This window comes from Chamaea fasciata, unplaced genomic scaffold (assembly GCF_029207755.1).
Source record: "Chamaea fasciata isolate MVZ Bird 193981 ecotype frontalis unplaced genomic scaffold, bChaFas1.0.hap1 SCAF_3, whole genome shotgun sequence".
Classification (NCBI taxonomy): domain Eukaryota; kingdom Metazoa; phylum Chordata; class Aves; order Passeriformes; family Sylviidae; genus Chamaea; species Chamaea fasciata.
Window position 1 is genome coordinate 46611510 of NW_027094088.1, and position 23457 is coordinate 46634966.

The following is a 23457-nucleotide window of genomic DNA, read 5'->3' on the forward strand; positions in this document are numbered from 1 at the left end:
ACATACTCACTCCAGATACTTTCCTGTCCTGTATCAAATGACACAAATACTGCCGTTGTTTTTCATAAAATCATAGAGTCGTCAGGTTGGAATAGACTTTGAAGGTCATCAGGTCTGACCTTTACCAATATTCTATACCAATTTTTTTCCCAAAGAACCAAATTAATCACCATAATCCAGCAAACTGGTAAAAGCAATGGGAATAAAAGTCCCGTGGATAGGGTTTGCCCAAGTTATAACTGGCAGAATGGAAGAACTGGCTCACACTTTGACTCATGCTCATGCTTTACCAAATCACACTATGACTAAACCATCACCAGTGTTTGAACTTTGGAGAGGGACACATGTCAATGCTGTTTTCTAGCACATCTGATGCGCATTTCCTATCTTCATTTTAAAAACAACTGCACAGAAACCTGCTAAATGTGACTCTAATACAACCAACATGGACTGATGGCAAAGGTCAGAGAGGCACTGGAGAAAATGAAATGCTTTTTCAATTTTTTACAGTTACAAAGTATACAGGTGACTTTCAAAAGAAAAGGATGATTTCCCCCATTATCTTCTGAATTAATCTGAATCTCAGCAAGTATCCAAAAGGCTTTTTTATTGCATGAATGTATAACTCAGGAAGAAAAGTGAATACTCTGTAGCAGCAAGACATCAGCCATCTTGCTTATTACCTAAAAGAGTTAATTTTACAGCAAGCCACAGCTACTTTGCTCTGACTGTATTTAGTGTGGGTTTGAAAATGTTTTAGAGGATTTACTGCTTTAGTACCTATTTGTCCCTTTTTAAAAAATGTAAGATTATGGGGTTTAAAAAGAGATAATAATTCAAGAAAGCCAAAACAAAGTTCTCTTTCAAAGACTAACAAGCAGCATAAGATTTCTTTCTGAACAAAAGCAGCTTCTCGATTTCTTTCTCCTGGAAGTAACTCACTTCCCCAGTTTAGCTTGATTAGTTATTGTTTTTGACTAACACCTTAATCCTCCTAACCAAGTTTTGCTAATTTCCACAGTCTGTTATCAATAGAAGTTTTAAAATTGTGAAAATAATACACTTTCTAGGCAGGTGAAAAGAAGGGAAAGATTTTTAAGGTATGTTTACTTTGCCATCAAAAAGAGAACTCCATCACTGCATGTGAATAATACTAATCTTAGACCTATGCCAGATACTGGTTTTACCTTAGAAGTAATAGCATGGACTTTATCCTAGGCCTGATGCTTAGGATTGCAACAGAGTTTATACAGCTCTCCCTGACACAAATTTCCCTGGTTTTACTAAGGCTAGTATCTGAACTGGTAAAATTAAAACATGTTTGGGAACGTCTCTGCAGGCTGCAGTTCTCTACAGCTGAAGCTCAGCCATACTCTTTTTACATAAGATCTAAGATCTTACATGAAGCTAAGATCTTTTTACATAAAGCAGAAATTGGGATTTACAGAAATGACCAAGACTGCATTCCACATACCCTGAAATACACATAACAACCCCCATTCTCCCTCTCCCCCCCAAAAAAAAAACCCCAAAACACCCCCACAGGGGAACGGCAATTAAATAAATACTGGAATGGAAACTAAACAGTGAGACAACAACGCCGTTCTCTTAACTGTCTCTCAGAAGAAAATTGTGGAATAGATGATTATTTGAATAAAACTTTCCAAACCCAATTCCTCTGGCTCATCTCCGAGCATCATCTCAGTCTGAAGACATAGAAAAATATTTTAGGCCAGCCAATCAAAAGTAACAGTCATAATGACCTTCAAGAATTTGTCTGTCCCTCAGACTGTGACATAAATCTTCTTGAACTTCTGTAATCACCTGAGGGTTGCCTTCAACTCAGGAGCTATGAAACAACGGTGTTTTTGAGGCAAATCCTCTTTACATGTCTACCTTGGTTCATTTCCTTTATTTTAAACCTGTGAGTCACAGTGATCTGTTTCTGATACCTCATCATCCTCTTTTTCTGCATCACCATTCTCCTGACCCCACTGCCATACAGCTGTTCTCATGTCTCCAATTCCTGTAAGGCACTGCTGCACTGTCCTTTAGGAACAATGGCTTGCTTCCCTCTACTGCTCCTTTCATCAACTTAAAGTTGAAATACAATGCAAATTTAATATTTATAGTTTATTTTTTACATGTGAATCTTCTGTATCAGTACTGTAGCTGGGTAGGTAACAAATAAAGCAATAAACTAACTAAGGACCAGAAGACCTGCAAGAATTCCCTGAAAAAATATTTATTATCAACCAAACAAACAAACAAAAATAATGAAACATTTGATCCTCAAAACTCATTTTCAGAAAAAAAAAATTACATTGGAGTGGATTTCAAATTATGTTGTCACTGCCACTAGCCTCTGAACTTTTAGCAAAAGGTGAAACACTGTAAATAAAAATAAGTACTATACACAGACTCTCATCTAAACATTACCTTAAAAAACTGTTTAAAAAATTTAGCTCTCTGGTGTTGCAGCAGCATTTCTGTAAGTTTTTGGGAGGCCTTTGGGGGTTTGAAAATACATTACAAATTGTAATTAGCTCTAGTATCACCCTCCTCTTTTCAGTCTGTTTGTGGTTTATCTTTTGTTCTTTTCAAAAGAAGCTTCTGGCTTTTACTGTGACAGTAAATTCATAATGGTGTTTTCAAAAATATTATTTCAATGGCTCTTGAGAGGAGCAGTGTAGCCAAAGTATGAACCTCTTCATTCATCTATTTATATCTTCTAAAGCCAGGAGCCTGCATTGCTGACTGTAAGCCAGTCCTTGGCCTCTGATATTTCATAGGTATGTTTACAGCCAGATTAAAAACATCTGCTGGCCCAGGCAGATTTATCCACAGTCCAGCCAAAGCTCTTAATCAGATTCAATTTCCTCTTGTCCTGGTCCCTTTTACTCCCTTGAAGGTTCAACAATTCACCTCTTCCAAACCTGAAAATAACATTCTCAGATTCAAAACCTTTAGATCCATTTCTGCAGCAAATATAAAAGCTCTCTGCTCCTTCACAGGTCTCAGGTCCACATATACTTTGTGTTCATTCCCTATATAGCTCCAATCTACATCAGATGGAAAATTGCTTTCTGTTCTTCTTCCTTGTTTTATGTCAGTGATTAGACAATAATGTCCCAGTCTTTTTGTATCTATTTCCTGTGGTTGGAATCTTTCACATCAAGTTATTTTTGCTACCTGACATTCAAAATCCTACCTAAAAATCCATTTCTTCTATGATCACTTCCATTCCACAGTCACAAATGTAAGCTGACCATCTTCAAGTTTATTATTTTTTTATTTAAACTTTCTCATTGCATTCTACTCTTCCATACATGTCATTACCTAATTTTACTTCCCCCACAAAAGTAGTTTGCCCCAGTGTCAGAGCAAAAGATACAGTTCATATATGATTTCACTGGTAATGATACCAAAAATTGCATAAACAGAAAAGGAAAGCTTAACTGTAGTCAAGGGAAACCAACATTGCTCTGTAGTAAAGCAAAAAATATGTACAGTTTAATTGGAATTATTGTAACAATTGACATTCCTTTTCACAATTTTAGCACTCAAATACAGTTGAGTATGTAAGAAAATTTCTTTTTTAAAGTTTTGTTTCAGATGGACTTTGACAAAGAACTCAAACAAATCTTGTTTACAGAGTGTGTGACTCCCACAGCTCAAAGCCAATATCTAACCTTTATGCAAATCAAAAATAGCTTGGAAACATAACTAGGATGAAGTTAAAAGGCTTAGCAAGCAAAAAAGCAGACTAAAAAAGAAAAATAGTCAGACTTATTTAAGGATATTTTTAGTTATGCCGATAATTTAGGTTGTGTGACTCATACCCCAGGAAACCTTTGAGACAATAATAGTCAAAGACAGGTACCTTCTGATTCAAGAAACCAGGCACAACACATCTACTCACTAAAAATCATGAACTGGATCCACTCACATCTGAAGTCAAAAATATCAGACTCATATAAACTCTAGATCCTGAAAGGAGGGAAGCAAGCCCCAAACCCTCACCCTACTGCTCTTTTACTTTCCCCAGGCTACCCCAAAGCTCCACAGAAGCTGACATTTACCAGCAGCCCTGCTCACAGATCCAGCAGCCCCACTAGCACTCACCACTGGACGGTGCACATCCCAAAACGCTCGCTCCTGACTGTCAAGAATCTTCCTCTCTATCTTGTCTCTCTTCTTGTCAACCCTGTCAATGTCATAGGATATTTAAAAGAAACAGTGTTGAGGACAGCAGTAATTTTAAACATAAAACGTGTCCATTCACTTTCCTCCCCCACCCCCCTATCAAAAAGCATGCAAAAAAACCCTGCTCATCTCCAAAGGAACTTACTTTGCTTGTGCTTCAGCTTGCATAAAAATAAACTCCCACTTCCGAGCAAAAGCTCGCTGTAGCCTGGCCAAACTCTCCTGAAAATACATTACAATTTTAGTGGGTTAGGTTGCAAGTTGTTTACTCTTTGATAGCTTCTGGCTTTATCTTTCCCTCCTCTCCTCCCCTCACCCTTAGCAAGATGTAATTCAAGTCATGATATTTGTGTCAGTACAAATGGACCTTCCTTATCTGATAAAAAGTTTTTTTCTTGACACCAAACAAGATGGAATACTTTTGAATGCCTCGACTATTTTAGTTTTGAAACTCTGATAAAAAGGGTAGATGCATCCTTCAGCAGAACATGAGATTTCTGAAACATTTTTATATACTGTGTGCTATCTTAGCAATTTCAAAATAGTACAAAAAAACATCCTTTGATGCTGTTTTACACCACAACAACACAGACTCCAAGCTTTAGAACACTGAAAACTATTCTCTTTTTTTGGGATGTGTCTGCCTTATATACTTTTTTACACAGACCAATTTGATTGATAACACAAAGGCAAACTTCTTAACTCACATTGGTCAGACTAGAGGGACATCAAGAAGAAGTCCCTCCTAGGAAAGGGAATGAATAACATAGTAGAGTTACAAAAACACTTTTCTTGTTTACAGAAAATTATTTGGGAAAAGAATTTCAGAAAACCAAAATGTCTCAGGCACGAAACCAGGGCTACACGTCATTGTTTTGAAAGTATGTAATAATGAAAGATAACAGCAGTTATCTCCATACCGGATGATCCACATGACAATTCCTCATCAGTCATCTATGCAAATGGTTTCCCCTGAACAATGCTGGCTGCCATTTTTGGTAGTACAGCCAAACCTCCACAGCTATTCTCATTTTTAAAAATGCAGACTAATGTTCTTCAATACTGTACAGGAAATGTATTTATTCTACAGCCTACTAATAATAACAGGAAGAAAATTTATAAAATCATTGCAAAATTCTTTCTTCCATTTTTGATGGAACATTTTCACTGCCTCCAACAGAGCTTTTTAAATCTCTTCCCAGCTTAAACAGCAGCAGTGTGCAGGCTTCTTAACAAAAAAATGTGTTGTTTTTACTATATTTCTATGCATTGCAAATATATCTCTGTGCCATACTTACCGAAAATGAAGATTACAGAAAGAGCAGACTTTCAAGAGACCTTGTCAATACCAGAAAAGGCTCCCAAGGACTGTACAATGAAGGGGAGTTTTCTAAGGCGTGTGAGTTTAAAATTACTCATACCCCACAGTGTAGGACACTGAAAAACAAGCTTGTGCCAGAAGAAGCAATAGAGTGTCAGCATGGTGCTGTGGCTGGAGTATCTGGTGTGTTGAGTATCTGGCGGACTATCCTGCTAGCAGGTCACAGCAGCACAGCTGGACAGCTTTCAGCACAGAGACAGGGCTATTTGTGAATTTTATGTTGACATGCTGATGAAAAATTCAGGAACTTCTCGAGGGTAGAGTTGGAATTCAAGACATGCCTCTCCTTATTGAATGCCATCCTCATCAGCTAATCCAACTCCCTCTTTTTCAGGCTCTTCCTGGCCCCAATTATCTTACCTTGCCCGAGGCACAGCACAACTATCAGGGAGTAGGAATGCCTCTAGTCTGCCCCTCTTTGCCTCTCATCTAGCTGATGGGAAAAGGCTCAAGTGTCAGCATCACTTAGAAAAAATGAGATTTACATTTCTACATCTATCAAGAGCTTTTGGAAATGTTGTCAGGGATCCTTCGTTCAAACCTTAAATTCTGAAGAGAACAGCTGCTTCCAAACACTCATGGTGTAGCTGGGATTTGTGAAGATATTTGTGATCCTGGCATGGGGATCTGAGCAGAGTAAGATTAGGGATGGACTGTAATCTCAACATTTGTCCAGTTAGTCTTCACTATCATCTCTCAAACACCATTTAAGACTACGGAGCAGTGTTAGACCCACAAGATGGAAGAACTGAATAACTAAAAGATTTTCACATATAATGCCCATAGTTCTCATGCTTAACATTATTTCATGGGCTCATTAGGTCCAGCAGAGAAATTTACTTTTTGCCAGGTACTTACAGCTTCATAGTCTGCTAGTTCTAGCCTTGCTTTGTTTTGCATTGTCCGCTTGCAGAGGTAAACAGCTGGAACAGAATAAAATAACACAGAATTTGCTACTATCTCAGAAACACAGCAGATCAGAAATAAAAGCTTCATGTCTGGTTTAAAGCTAGCTTTTTTTGCTTGATTTCTCCCTTTGTTCTAGAAAGCTTTAAATATGGGATCAATGCTACCAGTATTGTAACTGAAATGATGGATCAGATACAGAGGTTCATTAAATAATAATAAAATCTGCTTTATGCAACAGACATCATGTGCAAAATTCATGAAGCACTTGAGGTCAGGGTTTTTTAATGGCCAGGGAATTAGCACATTAAAGAAAAATGGCAAAGACGTTTTTCAACTGTGTGTGTATAAATCATAATGCATAAGAGTTTTAGCAGGAGCTGCTGATGTATTAGTCAAACAGGTCTTTAAGAACATGAATACATGATTTTATTTTTACTCTATATTTAGGAAACACAAACTTTCAACCTAAGAGGATTTTAGCTAAAACATAATTCCAGATAAAATGCATGTCTCATACAGATTAGTCTGCTATAACCAATACTTAGACAAGAAAATAATGTGAGACCAAAAAAATGGGGGAAAAAAGTATCATCTATTACATATGAGAAAAAAAATTCTTTCATTTATTTTCTAAATCAAAAAATCCTTCAGAAGACCTGTCCTTCCTCCACTTTATTCAGACAGAGAAGAATCTTTGGTAATAAAATGCTGAAGTACATTTTCAATAGCCTTTATTTAGCAGCAAAAAACTTTCCAAACAAGCTGAATATTTTACAGCTTCTCCCACTAGTGAGGCAATGAGTGCAGCACAATTCCTAATTGTGCAATATTTACCTACTTCATTACTTCAGAGCACTGCTCATCTGAGATGGATGAATCTGTTGATCAGTGTAGGTAATAAAACCTTAACTTATCTGTTATCTCTGCACCTAGCAAAAACAGCCCACAGTTACTGGTTGTGCTTAGGAATGTTCCTGTGCCCTGACTGCCAGCTGGGCTACTACAGGAGCAAAACCTCTCTGGGAAATAACTTCACAGAGGAACTTAATTCTTCCTAACTAGGAAGAAGGAGGTGCTCATTTTAGATATACCTTTGAGTATTAAGGTAGTCAACCCAAATACAATTTAAGATTCCATGGAAACATTTATTCCTGAGGAGACACCTGCAAATGCATGCAAACCCACTCCAATGAATGTTCTTTTAGTCAAATTGATTACAAGCACTTCTACCTGCAATTACAAGTGTTACTTGATGTAAAATGAAGTTGTATTTTAATACAATTTTAATCTTTTCTTCTACTCCTCTTTTTTTTTTGTGTGTTATTTGGTCTATTTTCTTTCATAATATTTCACTTTCCACTCTCATAAGAAGCCACAGTCTCTTTCTCTATTCCCTGCCATATATCCTCTGGTTCCAACGCAGTTTCTGTGTCTAAAAAATCTACAAAGACAGATACATATCCACGCCACACACAGCAGACAGATAGTTTCTATAGCTTTCATGCATTGTAATATTATTATACATTTACACTAATGCATTGACATCCGTGCTGAATTGTCACAAAAAGATAAGGGGTTGAATTTTGGACCTTTTGCACCTAGGTTGCACTCACAATCAGTACACTGGTAAGAGATTCTTGAGGATAGAGATGGTCTTTGTCATTTAGCTTCTTTTACAGTGAAGCATTTTCCTCTGTTCCTTGAAAATTGGTTATTTCATTGAAAAAGAAAAAAATATTCTTAAACGCCCTGTAAATGCTAGCAATAAAATACACACTTTATATAAGTGTGTAGACAGTTCTGAGAATTCCAGGGGTCAAAATCTGTCTACCAATTTAATACCACCTGAACAGAAACAAAAATGTTCCGTGCTTGATCAAGACTTTTAAACCACATTCTAATAGTCCCAGTACAGGCACTTTTAGTCAGTTTAGCTCTTCCTTGAGTCCCATTGTGGGCAAATTTTGGGATTATATTTCCTGCTACCTCCTACAAAAATTCTTGTTTCAGAGGTAGCTGACTGCTCATCTTTCTGTCAGGATAGGTTTCATCAAAAAAGTATCTTCAGATAACAGAGATTTCAACACTGGAGAAACAACCACCAGGTCACCAGGAGATGAATTAGCTTGACACATTATTAATTTAATACTCTGTCTTCACTGTGTAACTCTACTGCAGTTATTTTCCCTGAAGGGTTCTTTTAATGACCCTCTTTGCTCCCAATCCATAGTAAAGAGTCCATACAAAGATGTTTGGTTTTCATTATGAGCATAACTTGGCCAAGACTCAAAAAATCATACTCATCCCTCAGATCCTTTTTTTTTTTTTTTAACTGGAATATCCAGATCCCTTCCCCTTCAGAGAAGCCTAATGGTTATAACAACTATGGCTCGGACTTCTTATGTCAGAAATGTTTCTGTGTGCCACTGTGAATTATGTAGAATACACCCAAGGAAGAATTATTACTGTAAAAAGTACAGCATATCCACTAGTGTAGAAGAAAACAGTGCTGGAGGACATTCCTACTCTGACTCAATTTACTGCTATTGCTATGAGCTAACAATTACATCCTTATAAAAGTGCATGTCTGAGCCTCTGTCTAAGAGCTAACTGTACTGCCATGCAAAGCTGGCGGCAACTTAGGAATTTGTGGTCACCGGTTTACACTCTCTCTATCATATTATTTGGCTTATCTGTAAAAAATTCAGTAGCACGTTGGAAAGCAAGAATGTGAAAATCACCCTCATTTTCAGCCAGATCATTTGAAGATATACAGTAATGTGGTTTTGTTCTTCTGACTTTTAGGACAATGAGATTTGAAATATGGATACCCCCACCTTTCACAGTCACCACTACTGTTCTGCAACAAATTGCACATGAAGTAACTGTACTTGTCCAGTAGTTGGACTTTGAGCATGTTAGTCAATTTCCCTGTCAAAGACGAGTCAGGATCTCCCAGAATTTCAGTGAATTACTGTGTCTGTTTTTCCAATTCCATGTGTTGACAGTGTTTTTACAGTTTCACAGGAAGTACAGCCTGCAGGAAGGATCTCCAATTAAAGCTCTCTATTTCTGTATATAGTTGTCTATTTATCTATCCTACAAAGGTCTTGGTCAGGGCCCTCAGTACACCAAGGAGCTGTAATTCCACCAAGGAGCCCATCTAGGGGCTCCACTGATGCCTGTGCTCAGGAATTGTGCTCAAGCCTAGCTGCTAGACAGAGCTTTGTGTATTAACAGGCTTGAGCTGTGCTGTAGATAAATCTCTAACCGGCCCTGCAGCCTACCCATGCAGTTACCTTGCTCCTGCCTGCACTGTTGCCAATCTCAGTTCTTGCCTACCTTCCCTTGCTTGCCACTCCCTGACAAGGGTGCTGAAAAATGCTCACCATGGGGATGAATGATATGCAAGGAACAGGGTCTGGTTAATAACCTCAATTTGCTAAATATGGACTGCCTTATACACTCATATTTTTAGAGCCAGTGTATTCTGATGGATTTTGCAATCAACATAATTGCTTCTGCTAAAGAGAATTATATATTAGATGCTATAGCTTGTGCTTTAGAAGTGACTGATTACCATGAGAGAACAGATTTGCCAGTAATTTTAAAGGCCATATTAATTTGTAACGTTTCATAATGAAAGATGGTCAGTTATGTTCATAAATGGGTATTTGAATAACAAACCAATATTGAAATACATTTCAGTAGCTGTGCAGTAAATACGGTCTACTAGCTCTTGAAAATTCTGTGCAGGGATCCACAAAATGTGGGTAATCTGAGAGTTTCAAGTGAGACTACAAAACCAGAGTTGCATAGAGAGGATGCCTGTATTTTCCCTCTTGCAAGTTTTTAAACTCTTACACCCAAAAAAAACTTTTTCATGGTTAGCTACATGTTTCTTATTCTTGACTGTTCACTTGCACTTGAAAGCTCCTAAGAAACCTCCACAGATTTTTTTCTTTAGACAAGATCATAGAGATCATGACAGGTTTCATTCTAGACTCAAGAAACTGGACTGAGTACACATTATATTATACACACTTACTCAAAAAAAACCCACAAAAAGCCAAACCCACAACTTTCACCCAAAACCAATACTGGGGAGTTTTATCTTGTTGCCAAACAGGGGCTAAATCTTCCCTTTTGCCACAGTGGAGCAAAGGCCACAGCACAACTCAATGGAAATTCAACTGGGCCTCTGAAGACCACAGACTATGGCACCCACACACCCTCCACACCACCATGTACACAAATTCCTTCCATGTGCCAGTGATGCCACAGCTTGATTCACCCCAGATAGTGAGCGTGCTTTCAGTGAACACTCACTGTCTCCACTAAAGCCATGTCAAATTTATGTACTCCCTGAGTCAAAATCCTGTTTTCAGAGTCAGTATGCATAAGCCTAGTCTGGATCTAAAGAGGCAAAGAAAATAGCAAGTTCTGCAAGGTCTAAGGGTTTCAAAGTGCCCTGTGGGTAGACAGTTGTCCCTCTGTATGCAAGTGCCTGCTTCAGACAGAGAATTACAGGACAATCGGCGTAAAACATGACTGCAGGATACAAAGCATGAAATGAACTCTTTTATTTAAGCTACGGGATTTCTAGGGCTATTTCATACCATCTAAGAGCTCTGCTCTTAGTCAATAGAAAAAAAATTGCCCTTAGCAACAGCGACTGAGTGTCATTTAGTCTTAAAAATGGGTCACCACAGAGCCCTGTGTATCTCTAAAAGAACCACACCCTTAAGTAAATGCTTATAACATTAAGTTAGAAGGACGACCATGATCAGGTTTATTAAACTGCCAAATCATCAAGACCTTAACTTATGAAACACTTCTCCCCTTCTTGACTCTTTACTTTTTGATCCTGCTCTTATAACACTTCAGGAAAGCAATTTGATTATAGATTTACACAACCAAAGGACTTTCTTACATGAACAAAGGGCAAGAAAGAAACCAAATTTCAAACTACCAAAGAGATCAAGAATTAGAAAAAGGCAAATTCATGTTCAACATACAGAAGTGCCCCAGATGATGATGGCCTTGGAAAATCCTGCAGGCTGACAAAAACAGGTATGGGAGAAAGATAACCCAAGCTACATGAACGTGAACAGGATCACACAAAGAATATCCAATTGTCAATACAATTTAAAATTACATCCATTGAATCATTTCATGCTTCTTGGTATTATCATAATGCTTTCAATTTGCCATTATGGTTATATTTTCAGAGAGTCAGAAAGCCTACAGCTCCAGGGACAATGGGGCAGGAAAAGACATGCAAAGTAGAGCACTCCTCCACACCTTTCTAATCTGGGTCACTCATGGTGATGGGATGAGGGGAAGCCATATGAGGAAGAGCTGAGGTCCCTCATTGAGGGAGACCTCATTGCAGTCTACAGCTTAATTGTCAGGGGAAGAGGAGAGGCAGGCACAGATCTCCTGTCTGTAGTGACCAGTGACAAGGCCTGAAGTTGTGTCAGGGGAGGTTTAGGTTGGATATCAGGAAAAGGTTCTTCACCCAGAGGGTTGGTAGGTACTGGAACAGGCTCCGCAGGGAAGTGGTCACAGCATCAAGACTGTTAGAGTTCAAGCAGTGTTTGAAGAATAGTCAGGCACATGGTGTGATTCCTGGGCTGTCCTGTGCAAGGCCAGGAGCTGGACTTCAGTGATCTCTGTGATTCCCTTCCAACTCATAATATTCAATGAAACCTGCATAGTTTACTCAACATAGCAACTTGAAAGCAATTCAGAAAATTCCAAGTAAAGAATATTGGAATTCTGATAAGATATTTTATTTTTATTTATAGGGCACCTAGATGCAGATTATCAATGCTCTTAAAATGGTACTGCAGAAACATGTATTTGAATCAGATACCTTTCTCATGTGTGCATACACATGCATTGGCCAAACACATTTTCCATGCTCCTCATATTATAGGAATAAGTTACACTTTTATGGAAAGAATAATTCAGGTAAGCACAAAACTCCGAAGTGGTGAGATGAGGATTATCAGGAAATGCCTCCTGGTTACAGAGCCTTCATTGCAGTGATTTGTCAATGTCAGAATTAGCAAGGATCAGAACAAAATTCAGGCCGTTCTTGTTAACACGAGACTTTCATGTCATCATTTATATGACAGAGATAGCTTCTAATGAGTGCATAATGTATCTCTGCAGAGAAATATAATGGTATATGAATTCAGAGTGGGAAAAAAAACTGTAGGTCACCACTTCTACTTATCTGCTAATCTAAGTGTCTTTCCCAAAGCTCATTTGATTTGGTCCCACCCAGATCAAATGTTATGCAGAGCAAGCACTGACACCAGTCACATTTTTCTTGAGAGGCTGTGATTCTTGGTAGACTGTACTTCTCACTTAGTCCTGTCACCAAGATCTTTGTCAATATAGTCTGTCTACATAGCTTCCTAAAGGCAAGTCACTCCCTTAAGGAGTCACAACCCAGTCTTAGAAACAGTTTACTATGTTTCTTGAGTTCTGGTAGGAAAGTTCTTGTTCCTTACTACACTTAGAAATCCATAAAATTTTGAGAGATGGGTCCTTAACAGAGGGATCTGTATTAAGGATTTTAAAGAATTGCTTGCAGGAGACATTGCTGACATATTCTGACATTCGCTGTTGAAAAAATGGAAACTGAGAATCAAGACTTGAGATTATAGAATGGCAGAGCTTTCCAGAAACTATTCACACTTCTTTGTAAATTAAGAAATTTATAAATATATAAACATACATATATATACATACATGCATATATATGTACATACATACATATATATATACACATACATACATATATGACAATTTGTATCAAAAATGCTTCTCTGCTACCAGTTTTGCCCCAAGCTATTGACTCATAGTTATAGGTTGATTTTCAGAGATGCAGAGAACATGAAGTGTTCCAGGAGAGTTCAGGTAAGAAATACGGGTATTTCTCACTATTTCTCAAATACAAATTGCTTACTAGTAAGCTGTTGCCAGAGAAATCCTTCCTGTGCATTTGGGCAAAGAAAATATATACTGCATACTCCACACAGTTCTTCTTCCAAACAGTCACTCTATGGTAAAGGGTACACAAAGACAAATGAGAGAGAAAATTCCTGGACTACTCAAATTTTCATAGAGGAATTTGAAGCTAAGCATGTAAAATAAGTAGGCAAGAGACTCTGAAGAGAAAATTATATGAAATTTTGCAGTATGAGAAAAACATGATACATGACTGCAGTTACTTTTTGTGCACTATGTACTTTTTAGCATTACTGTGGGTTTGGGGGAGAAAAGGGAAATGAACCAGGGGAAATGGCTCATGTTCAGAACAGCAGCAGAGACAGAACATGGAGAGGACTCTGTCAGTTTACTTTTAAGCGATAAGAAAATATCATTAGGAAGAAAGTGTTGTTCAGACTGACTTGTTAGCTGATTATCAGGTAAATTTAATAAGGAATAACTTGTACTTTCTTAAAAATGCTGGAGAACAACAAATGAAACAGCTTTGACACACCAAAAATAGATGGCTACTTCTTTTTACTGTAACAATTTAATTGGCTATCTAAAGAACTGCAGAATTTATCGAGACAAGTATCTTACATTTTTAAAGAGAAAAAGTAATTAAGACTTACCCCAACCCCCACGATTGCTCTAATTTCCTAAGAAATTGCCTTTGTAATACATGACTTTACCTGAAAGACTACGGAAAATATGTTAAACTTTCAAAACTTGTCCTTCTTCTCAGCAACAGAATTTAAGAGTTTGCTTTGAATATAGAGAAAAAAGAGTCTCATTTAACATCATTTGGAGATCATATGGTCAAGTGCTCCTTAATTCATGTTGCATTATCAGTTATTTACTGTGTTCTCTATAACTTATCATCATTCTGCAGTCCTCCTCCTTTTTTAACTCATTTGAGAGGAATGCACACAAAAAAATTTACAATGCTCAAATATCCTGTTGCAACTATATATACACAGTTGACTTTTTGTCTCCTAGTAGGTCCAAACCTCCTTAAGAGTGTAAGTGACTGTGCACTTTCTAAATTTCATTCTTTCTCTCCTTTGAGCAGATTTCTTTTTTTTTAATATGCATTTAACTGTAAGAAAAACTCTGTTATGTCACAGATACTTTTGAGTCTATCAGCAAAAGTTCACTAGAGAAAATGAGTAAAAATTACTAATTCTTCTTATTTTGTATGTCTGAAATTCTTATACATTTTCATAAATATATTAAATTAAGCCTAAGGAATAAAAAAGAAAGGCAAATAATTGCTATTTTATTGTGAATGGAATTTTCCCCTAACATTTCCTATTTTTTACTTGCTCGAAAAAGAGGACAGTGTGGACTAAATGCCTCAAATTTACAACAGCTGTGAGCCACTAAACCTCCAAGAGAACCTGACAGGTTGCATTAGAACTGAGACCAAATTCACATGGAATAACAATTTCATACGTGGCATTATGTTTCTCCTTTCTGGGATGCAATTGTCTTAATTAGCCTCCCTATTTACCTACTTCTTAATGACATGACCTGTTTATAATATGCCAAAAAAAAAAAAAAAAGTCAGTTACAAAATTATACCTGTAAGAAAAGATTAGATAATTACGAGCAGGTCACATGCTCAGCCACTAGCTGTGTTCATTTCAAGTGCCAGTTTTTCTGAATTGAGAGCCAATTCTATTTGTCACAAAATCTAATCATAATTCAAGAACATAACTTATCTCATAGGAAAAAGTTATTTGAACTACACTGGCCTTAATAACAGTAGTTATTATTACTACTTATTTTCACTAACACAATTCACTAAAACCAATGCGATTCTACAAAGAACAACATGTCCTGCCTGGGTGGAGTCCAAGACATATGGCACTAAAACAGGACTTCAACAGATGGAACTTAAGGACTTGCTTTTGTAAAAATTATTTGCAATTTGAGGAATCTCTCTTGACAACACTTAAAGCACGATTTTCAAGAAAAAAGAGGGAGATTTTCAGCACTTTATGAAAACTAGCAGTTTCTCAGTAACCTCAGAATGATCATAGTCAATATTTTGGAAATTACAGTCAAAAGGTTATTTTCCATTTTGATTTAAATTAAATTAATACAAGCCTTCTTTTTGCCACAACGACGTAGCAGTGCACTACAGCTTTATTATTTGAATGTGTCTGTGGTTTTTTGACATATTGGAAGATTCTGTTTGTATGTCTTTTTCAGTTATACTTTCTATGGAAAAAATATTTTAAGGCAAATATTTGTTATTACAAGGTCATATAAATCAAATTTTGTTTTAGAGAAGACATTAACATGTTAAACAAATATGTAAGGATTATTTGTTTCTTAGTTAGTTCTGGTAATAAACTAACACACAGTATCTCAATCTCATTTAATTTCTCATTTAAGATAAATTATTTTTCTGTCAGTGTGCTACGTTCTGGGCAGTAGCCCAGGATGGATGAGTAAAGATGAATTGTTAAGATTAATTTTTAAATTAAAATAAAATTCTAGAGTATTTCCAATGGCTTGTAAAATTAGGTTAATGGCAAAGAAAGTGATTTGCCTTGTTAGTAGCTTTGGTCAAGGAAGATTACAGAGAGAGCTTACTTTTTGCAGGTCTTGAGAGACTTCCAATGCCTGCCACAGTCATTAATTTTAGAGCACACACTTTCAAGCTCGTTCAGGAAAAGCCCATTAAATTGGAAGCACTTATAGTACACAGCGCCATAATGCATGATAAGTATGAAATGCATTTGCATATCTGTAATAACATAAATTCTATGTACTATATTTTCCAGGAAGTAACAATTAGTGTGAAAATCTGCAGAACCTATTTGGTGTATATTTGAAGTGATATTTGTCCTTTAATATTCTCAAAATATTTCAAACCTATTTTAGATTCATTTTGGTTCCTTAAATATTTTGATTAAATATTTTGATTTTCCTGTACTCCTCTGATCACCATTGTTTACAAGGGAAATGACAATTTCTGGGACTCGGATGATGCTAACCTAATACGAGCAGTATTGAAAAGGTGCCTAAAAAGTTTATTTTCCTGCAAATGCTCTGGTATTATCAGTTCTGGTGACACACAGTCACCTTTGGTAGCTCCAGTACAATGCTCTGGCCCTGTTGCTCAGGGAAGCTGTGGGTCTGTTTCATACAGGATTGCACTTTTGGCTCATGACATGGAAGGAGCAATGAGATAGCAAGACTGGAGGGTTTGCTCCCCTTCCATCTTCCCTCTGCGACCAAAAAGCTTAACTCAGCAACTGAAACATACTTAAATCTCAAAAGCTCTCAAATAGGTACATTTACTGTTCAACAAAAGCACCTCCCTGCAGGATGAAGACACTGATTCCAGGTTTAATTCTGTATTGCTGGCATGCAAACCTGGACACATTATACAAGATTTCTATTTACTGACTAAAGTTGATAATTCATTGACCAATCCACTGATCAGCTGTGACAGGAACATTAGTATCTCCTACTTTAGAGTAAAGGATATTAATAGAAACTTTCTCCTCAGCCTGATCTCAAATTCAGACATGTTAAGCATGTAATAATTTATTAAAACCAACCCGGTAATGTGACACACATTACAGCTGAACAACTCCATGTCTCTCAAAACTAGTTAATTGCTTGCTGATCTTTAACATATTAGAGGAATATACTGAAATAATAAATGATAAATCAACCACTTTTCCTTCAGTGACTAATTTCCTCATACACACTGGCTAAGCACACATATGTGGTAAGAATCTCTCCTCGTTGGGAGTTTTCAATAGCTACATACTGAACATCTTCAAATATCAGGAAAAAACTAAATATTTTTCTACTCGTATAGGATGAGGAAACCATCACATTTTCAAACTGTACCTTGGAGACACTCAGCTCTGCTGAGAGTCTCAGCTTAAAATTGCTTTATTTGGCAATGTATTTGAAATTAAACTGCGTCTGCTCCAAAAATGAAGGGAACATTTATTGGAGCCATCCATCCCCAAAGTCTTCGGCTCCCAAAGGCATAGAATCCAAATTACAAGTGAACACTCACCTAAATTTCTGAAAAGCTGTAAAAAGAGACATTCATGGTCTGAAGTTTTGAAAACATAACCTATCATGTACATGCTCAATTACCTTAATAAGTGACTTGGTCTTCAGATGAGCTCAGTACTCACCATTTGAATTAGAATGAACAGGAGGCTTCTTACAGATCAACTTCCTTTAAAATTTAGGTCACTATTTGATGTATAGAGAAACCTAATTTTTTTATAATTTTTATTAATATTTTTTCCTAATACATTGCTAGCTTTTTTCTTCAGATTTTGCTGTCTAAGCACACATCAGTAATTACAATATATAATTTATTAATAAACCCCTGAGACACTGGCAAGTAAACAATAAACTGTATTTTCTAATACAGTTCATATTAGAACTATATTAGTTTTCATAATAAGTAATTTTCCACATGGTCTATATTAGAAATAAGACTTCTAAACTAAGCATATCTTTGGGTCTCAATCTGATAACAACCACTGCACAACCATCAACAAAATCTCCTCCGCTTCACTGAGATTCTCTCATTGTAAATAATTACACTTGCTGGAGCAAACATAGGATATAAATGGGAAGGTAGGTTTTGATGAGTCTTGAATTTTGGGGTTGAGTTTTTTCTTTTTTCCTCAGATCCACTCCAAAATATGACTTTTATAAGCTTCTGATGAACTTTGAAAAAGCTAGTAACACATTCATTTCGATATCAGCAACTCTTGCACAGGAATTACATGACATATAATTATGTTATAAACAGTGGGATGGTGAAACAAGACAGACTGTAATGATGCATTCATTTATATAATGCATAATTTCCAAAAGAAATAGGAAATATTTCTACACTGACCATAGTCTGTGTTTTCCGGCTCCCAACAATTTGATGGCCAAAAATAGGGTGTCTATAGACAAAACAAAGAAGTAAGAAACTCAAGTTAGACAATGCAAGCATTATACAGTCCTTGGATTGTTACTGGTTTTCAGAATCAATTTATATTTTTAGTAGATTATTATACTGCTTACTTGACATTTTTGAAATAGGCATCAAAACAGAAAATTACATTTGTACACCTGATTATCACACTAGTGTCAGAACAAAAAAGAAAAAAAAAAGTGTTTTTTTGTTCTCAAAGTTAAGGGAACAAAACTCACAAGGCTAGGTAATGGGGTTGTCTTTTACATCTTCCCTAGAAATACATCTCTCACGTGTCCTGGAGAATCAGGTTTAGAGGTATAAAGACAGAAGAGGCTTTGAAGTTCATTCAGTTCTTGATTTTTCAGAGTTTTCATTCACAGATTAATACTCAATTTAATTTCCTAGGTGTTATTTGTTTAAAAATGCCACTAAAAACATCCAGTTTTCACAAAGACATCAAAGTCTACTTTTTAAAAGTTGTTTACCAGTTGTGATTTAAAATGTGATTTTTTTTTAAGAGAAAGACAATAAAGTACCAAAAATTACTTCAACAATATCCTTATTAAGACTGTGCTACATGTATTGTTAAAATAATTCACTTCTAACAAATGGAGAATATAAGACTGTATAGACATTTCTCATACAAATTACTTAATTTTTAAAATGGCACCTTTTGGTTAAAATGGATATTATTATAGCATTTTTTACAGAGCACATAATCCCCATAGAGGCCATTCACTTAAGAGCTTAACTCAATGATCCCTGTGGGTCCCTTCCAACTTCAAATATTCTGTGATTGAGTGACTGATATATATATATAAACACATGCACACAGATACAGAGAATTATATAATATTTGAGTAGTTGAATGAAACTCATTAAATGTGTGAAATGGTTTGAGTGGTATTTCAAAACACAGGTGGTACTTCAGGAAAACCTTCTGCTTTACTCTGTATTTCTTATTGGTTTTTTTCTCAAAAATCTCCCAGCTGCAAAAACCAAAACCTGTTTGCTGCCCACTTCCCATCAAAATTGTTTTAATGTTAATCTGGAAACCAACAGGGCTGAAGGGTGACACATTCACACCAATTGTCAAATTTAATATATATTGTGAAAAATCTCTTGGTTTTGTAACATTGACACATCAAATTTAATAGAAGCACTTTAGAACTTGCTATTTATCAGTCAACAGCAAGGAGCTAAAGCATAAAAAAGGAACTGTCACAAGCTAACTTCAAAGGCTAAGATATATTTCTTGCAAGCTGTTTAGTACTTTTTAAGGGAGCAACAATAAGTAATTCTCCAATCAACCGTTTCTTCAGAGTGCCACTGAAATCAAAGTGACCAGTAGAAGCACATATAAGCACAAATAGAAAGAAGATGAACCCCTAAAGAATGAATTGCTTTACTCAGCACATTCTGGAGAAGCAACTATAAAATTTCATACTGTGATTCATATATAGCCAAAAGTCACCATCATTGACCTATACAGCTTACAAACTCAGGAAGTGAGAACAGTCCTTCCTTAGGGGCACAAAATGTAAATCCAGAGAGGCCCAAGAAGAAAAGAACAGCTACATCATTTCTCTGCTAAAAGGAAGGTTAACCTCTGTTTACAGGTTCAAGCTGAGCTTCTGAAAAAAGTATGTAGTGAGGGTTACTAAATACATAGAAACCATATTTGCTCAGGCAGAACTCCAGCTGAAACTCCCGGTTGTGGGCATACTTGCTGCAAAGTCCATATTTTAGCTCCTCATGCATACTTAGGATTTCTCATGACAAATTGCATATACTCCAATCCTAGCAGAGATTAAATTCTGAGATTAAATAAACAAATTCCGTCTTCTGATTTAGAGAAAAAAACACAAACTTTGCTTTCAGCACTCATTTCACAACAGGCTGTGTACAAACACTCTATATTCACAACTATGTTAGTAACGTTAGACGAGGATTCTGTTGTTTCATACATAAATGAAAAGCTACATGTGGCCAGAATACTGTTTTCAGTATTTAGTTGAAATAACACATTTAAGTTTTTTTGAAACTTGCACTTTGTTGGTGAAGGCAGTGTGTGCACTAAACAGAATATGGGAAAGGGGACATGATCTTCAGTGTTGTGAAATCTTGTCACTTAGGTTCGCTAGGAAGCAGAGATGACCAAGGCTTTTCTGAACGATAAAAAGGTGCAACCTAAATGCGGAGAAGAGACTGAGGAAAAGGCAGAAAATAATGCACTGGCTACTAAGGCTGAGTGTAAACCTCCCTGTGCTATGGAGAAAAATGCAGAAAAGTTAAAACAGAACATGAGTTTTAATTAGCAAGGCACATGATGAGCCACATTAAAAGGTTTGAAAGATGTGTGATAAGGTAAGCCAAAAAGAAACTCCTGTAAAAGACAGACATTACACCATGAGAAAGGTGTTCAAATAACAGCTAGCACAGATAAGTACAGAAGATTATTAAATGCCTCCCTCCAGAAGGAGGGAGACGGTGAGCATAAAAAGGTCTTTCTGCCCAGGGAATGACACAGAGGCATGAGGTCTCCGTTCCCATGCTCTGATCTGGGCAGGCACAAGCTGTCTCTGAACTGCCAGCCGTGATCCTGCCTGCCTGGTGCTCGGATGCGTTTAATGGGACTGGCTGAGAAGTACAGCTCATCCGCTCAGGCACTGCAACGTGGCCAGAGCTGGCCTCCAGCCAGCCGGCTCCCAGAGGGAACAAAGTTCAATTCTGCCTTCAATCAGCTCTGAGAACATGCCCAAAATTAATTTGGACATGGAGATAAGGCTACAGGGCAAAGCACAGGGAAAAAAAAAATTCAGGGAGGGAAATGTTTTTATGAGGTCAGACAGTTCAGGTTAGAAGGCTGATGAAATTCAGCACAGAAAGCTTAAGGATTTCTTGTGTTTTCACAGGGTAAACTGGGTTTATTTCCGAAAAAGCAAAAAAAGCCTCACCAAGCTAAAGGATGACTTCTGGTTCCTCAGGACTGCGATTTATATGCATGTGTAAATATTATGATGAAATCCTTTCTCTTTCTCCTCTATCTCCAGTACTATATAACAACGACTATTTAACTGGTGAGAGTTACCGAAAGTACTGAATCATCCTCACGATGTTTAAAGGGGTGCAAGTCACCCGAAGGGCAATTTATACATGGAAAAAATATTCATTCAAGTAACCTTTGAAACATGGACAGATATTTTACAAAACAACAAAACAAAACAAAACAAAAAACCAAAACAAGCAAACAAACAAACAAAAAAAAAAAAAAAAAAACACAAAAAAACCCCCCACCAACTTGCATAAAGCAGAAAAGCCTCATAAGATTACAGCAAAGGGAAGAAGTATATTTCCAGAAAATTAAAAAAGCTTTAATTTTCCCTTTTATAATGTTTCTACATCTACTCTCTTGACTGAACAGTTGTAATACACTATATGTTTCCAATCTTTGAAAGCTAAAGGTTATTAATACTTTGATTTTTCAAAAACACATTAGTCACTGACAATGTAATACCCCTATTAGAGGAGAAATAAACATTAGATGCTATGTATTTTGACCAAGGCAAAATTTTGACCTGTGTTACTTTCTCACCAGCAAAACTTATGGTATCACCCCAAGATACGGGCTCTAATGCAGCTACAGCTGCTGATAAAGTTGTATTCGAAGAGCAGGCATCTGTTATTCATTTTCAAAGGAGGAAAAGGCATTGATGTGCACAGAGATAAGGAAAACTCTCCTAAAAACAGGCAAGAAAATAGGGATAAGGGACAGATTAAGATTTAAACAGAAAGAATGCCCAGAACATCAAGAAAAAAAAAATAAATCTTTGAAAACCCTAGACACTGCAAATAAAGCTCAATATAAAAATCAGTTTCTGATTAATGGACTTCTGCAATGCTGTGTTTGTATAGACAAAAAGCACCAACAAGAAACATGCATGTAAAATCACTGATGTTATTTCAAAGGAATATTCCACATTTTCTTGTCTAATACCTTAGTTTTAACAGTCATAAAATTCTGGTCTTAATCTGAAGTCTACCTTGTTCCCTATTACAGACATCAAATAATCACACATGTGACTATAATGCATGTGGTGAGTTTACATTTCCATTTCTGTTTCAAAAGTCTCCACACAATTTCATGCTCCAGATATTTAACAATCTCTGAGAAGAATTTGCTAGAGAGGTTATCCATGAAGACTACGGGAGAACGACTTGCCTTATTCAACACAGAAGGACTAGGAAATAAGAAGAGTCTGATAAGAAGATCCCTGGTGTCATGGAATGAGGTCAGGAATGAGAATAGGAGGTGTGTGCAAAGGAGAAAGCTGCCTGTTCTCATCTGATCTACTAAAATATCCCACAGAAATGCAGGGAGGGCCTGCTCACGTAAATTACCTTCTAAATAGCTGGACTATGCAAACAAAGCTTGGTTCAACTAGTTGTTACGAATCACATATCCGAATACACTGTAGAAGAATTATAGCATCCCTTGCAATGTCATATATTCCTATAGCACAAATATTACACAATCTATGTGCCTGGCTTCATGATCAAGAAGCTCATAAGTGAAGATTTCACCCATGGCAGCTATGGATGTGGTATAACATGTACCACAACACCACCATTTTCGAAGAGAAGATTAGGAAATACTGATGTAGTTTGGTTATCTTTCATAAGCGCAGAAAACCTGAAGGAATTATCATACTCAAGAATTTTACTTTTCCTCAGAAGGAAATATGAAGCAGTTCATCATGAAGAAGTATTAAAGAGGGAACGTTTGTCGTTGTGCCATGACATCCCACTTACAGCTGAAGGAAGGTGGGTGGTAGAGTGGTTATGGGAAAGTCAAGGACTGTTTATCAGCCCAGGCAGAAATAACGCTGCCAGTTTTTATCAGTATGCTTTTGAGGCACTTTGTTTAATTGTAGGTGTAATTTGAATTAGCAGCCAGAACAAGTCAGGAGGTATAGAAATAAGGCTAACCTAG

The 23457-nt window shown here is 36.8% G+C and overlaps 1 protein-coding gene across 8 annotated transcripts in view; it reads right to left on the reverse strand.

Moving 5' to 3' along the window:
* Window positions 1-23457, reverse strand: part of RGS7 (regulator of G protein signaling 7) — a 257025-nt gene that overhangs the window by 53065 nt on the left and 180503 nt on the right. For all 8 annotated transcript variants that reach the window (XM_066178862.1, XM_066178861.1, XM_066178857.1 and 5 more), the window contains 4 exons: window positions 18399-18450; window positions 6446-6510; window positions 4352-4428; window positions 4126-4207 (listed from right to left, as the gene is read on the reverse strand). In XM_066178862.1, coding sequence (XP_066034959.1) covers window positions 4126-4207; window positions 4352-4428; window positions 6446-6510; window positions 18399-18450 — 276 coding nt within the window. The remainder of the gene's footprint in view (window positions 1-4125; window positions 4208-4351; window positions 4429-6445; window positions 6511-18398; window positions 18451-23457) is intronic.